The sequence below is a fragment of the Salvelinus sp. IW2-2015 genome, unplaced genomic scaffold (assembly GCF_002910315.2).
Source record: "Salvelinus sp. IW2-2015 unplaced genomic scaffold, ASM291031v2 Un_scaffold11406, whole genome shotgun sequence".
NCBI lineage: Eukaryota > Metazoa > Chordata > Actinopteri > Salmoniformes > Salmonidae > Salvelinus > Salvelinus sp. IW2-2015.
The window spans coordinates 683-3,397 of NW_019952663.1; the positions used below are offsets into that span (position 1 = coordinate 683).

Genomic DNA, 2,715 nt, shown 5'->3' on the forward strand with positions numbered 1-2,715 from the left:
CACTAGACAGACGCGTAATATTTGAGTGAAATCTTTTTTTTTTTAAAGATTCAACTGATATTTTCACAAGGACAGATGATTTGTTGCTTCTCTTAATAAGGTTGTATGATTAATGTGTTGGGCTTTGTGACGTGCCCCTGGCTACTGATGTTACGGAACTACGGTAAGATTGCATCCCACCCACCCCCATAGAAACAGAATCTAGTCATTCTAGAATGTAGTTATTCTATTTCTACGTCACCAATCCACTCTGCTACACATGATGGGTTTGTGTCATTAAAAAAAGTTTYGTATGTCTCTTCATATAGCTATGTTCTTTATATTCAATACAAATATACACAATAGGAATTTTCCATTATAAGATTAGTTTTATTTTTCTCAAGGAATATTCTTGAAGAATTCATAATGACGAAGTGCAAAGGAGAAGCTTTGAAAACCCGATTCATTTCACCCTCCCAGCTAGCTAGCCAAACATTAGTAGTAAAGACCCTCGATAGCTTTTCACTTTTGTTTATAGTCCAAAATATCTCCTCTGGAGTAGTCAGTGAATCCCCTGCATGCTTGGCCCTCCAGCACAGAAAGGCCACAACACGTCTGTCCCATCATCTCTTCTGACACCATCGGCACCAAATCACTTCAACAAGACCAAATATTTACCTTATGTGTCCCTGCCAGGAATCCCTGCACTGAGAGCGCTTCTAGGGGCAAAGGTCATTCCTATTTCTTTACATGTAGTTTATCTATGTGAGGATGGCACGTAGACCTATGTGTGTTGTTAACTCACTCTTGGTAAAACAATGCTTCGACACATGGTTGTCAATAGTGATCACGGTCCATTGTTTTGTGTTGGGGCGGTAGCAATACAAAACATATAGCTTATTCATTTTTGTCGACTGGGAATATTTTGTTTATGGTTGAAATAATGACCTGTCCTCTGGGTAAGTGTAGAGAGAAATGCAATTMTTTTGGAAAGCAGTTATTTTAGGGTCACGTTAGGACACGACATACAAGTCATCCAACATCCAAGAAGATAAAAAATGACGATGGATGTTCCATTTGCTTCAACACACACACAGGTTGTCTTACCGCTCCATTTTTCTCCTCTTGTCCACGTTTCACTCAATACAGGATCTTGGGTTATTTAAAAAGGGAGTTCAAAGTTCAAAACAAGATATTTTTTTCTTTCTTTACACTCTGAACAAAACACAAAGTTGTGTTCTTCAGTTCTGCACATAGATATCAAATCCCCAGGCAGGTAGTCCAGAGTAGTCTTCTCTCTGGTTAGCCACTCTTTGTTTAGTTGTGTATCCRTCAGTACTCAGTAGATAAGAACAGTAACAGCACTGAACCAGATCCATATAAATATGTCTACGTCCCAAATGGCAYCCTATTCCTTATATGGACCCTGGTCAAAAGTAGTACACCAAATAAGGAATAGGGTACATGTTTCTGCACTGAGCATGCCATTTTCTTTACGAGGAGCGATCATCATGAGGACTCCCATCTGAGTTCTCAGTCTCCCCCTCTGATATGACCTGCATGGGTGCCGTATAGAGGCGGCTACGGGTGCTGTAGCGACTACTATTGGCTGCAGGGGGGATCCGGGAGCGCCCCTGTCTGGACGAAGCCGACGTGGGGGGTGTTTTAGGGCTGAAGCTGTCTGAACTGGGCCTGGGGAAGAGGTTGGGGGGGAAGAGTTGTTCCCCGGCCGCCTGCAATGACGGCTCCTGGAGGGGAGAGGGGGGCTCCTCGGTGGGGTACCTGACCTGGCCCTCCGCAGCCAAGGGGTGCCCAGGGGACTTCGGCGCGATGGGGCTCTTGAGGATCTCTGTAGCAGACATGCGGTAGCTGGAATCAGTCCGGCTGCCCTTCTTCAGGAGAAGCAGCTTGAACTCCTCGTTGGAGGTGCTGGACTTCTTGGCGCTGCGGTAGATGGGTCCTGGGGTGCGCTGGGTCCCGGCCGTGGTCAGGGTGGAGAGGGCTGGGGCGGGGGGGATGATGAGAGGGGGCGGAGGGGGGATGGCTGGGAGGATAGCTGCAGGGGGAACGACGGCAGCCGGAGGAGGACACAGACGGCTCTTCCCACTCAGCTCTCCAGAGTCCTTACGGCCCAGGACTTTTCTCTTGGACCTAGAATAGGAGAGTGTTACACGGTTCAGGTAAACAGGACATTTTATAGCCCATTCTGCTGTGGTTCTGATGTCTGATGGGTTTCTGCTGTGGTTCTGATGTCTGATGGGTTTCTGCTGTGGTTCTGATGTCTGATGCATTCGATGTGTGTTCTCAGTTTGTTTGTAATTAGCTACAACCTTGGAAAACAATGAAGATCTTTTGAACTGAATTGAAGATAGTGACAGATAAATGTAATGATAATATCGATTATGACAAGTACAGCTATAACCTAGTGAGTCAAAAATAATACAGTTATTTGAAGTGAATGGAAAGTGACCTGTGGATCATGGCGAACAGGTCTTCAGTAGTACGGGATTTGCTGGGCGACATGAAGACAACATCATCATCAGGTTTGGTTGTTTCGTCAGTCAGAGGAGAGAGGGAGTTATCACTGGGACTAGTAGACTCTGGAGGAACAGGAACWGGAGGTTATAGGGAATATCATGCCAGTGATCTGATCACATTCCTTATAGGTCATTAAAGACTCTAGAGATGAGAGGACCACAACAGAAGTGATCTGATCACATTCCTTATAGGTCATTA

The 2,715-nt window shown here is 45.4% G+C and overlaps 1 protein-coding gene across 1 annotated transcript; it reads right to left on the minus strand.

The window, feature by feature from the left end:
* Nucleotides 1-505: 505 nt before the first annotated feature.
* Nucleotides 506-2,621, minus strand: LOC112080067 (actin remodeling regulator NHS-like). Its single transcript, XM_024145844.2, has 2 exons — nt 2,450-2,621; nt 506-2,130 (listed from the first exon to the last, which is right to left on the minus strand). The coding sequence occupies exons 1-2, from the start codon at nt 2,500-2,502 to the stop codon at nt 1,473-1,475; spliced, it is 711 nt and encodes a 236-aa protein (XP_024001612.1). The 5' UTR covers nt 2,503-2,621; the 3' UTR covers nt 506-1,472.
* Nucleotides 2,622-2,715: the final 94 nt, after the last annotated feature.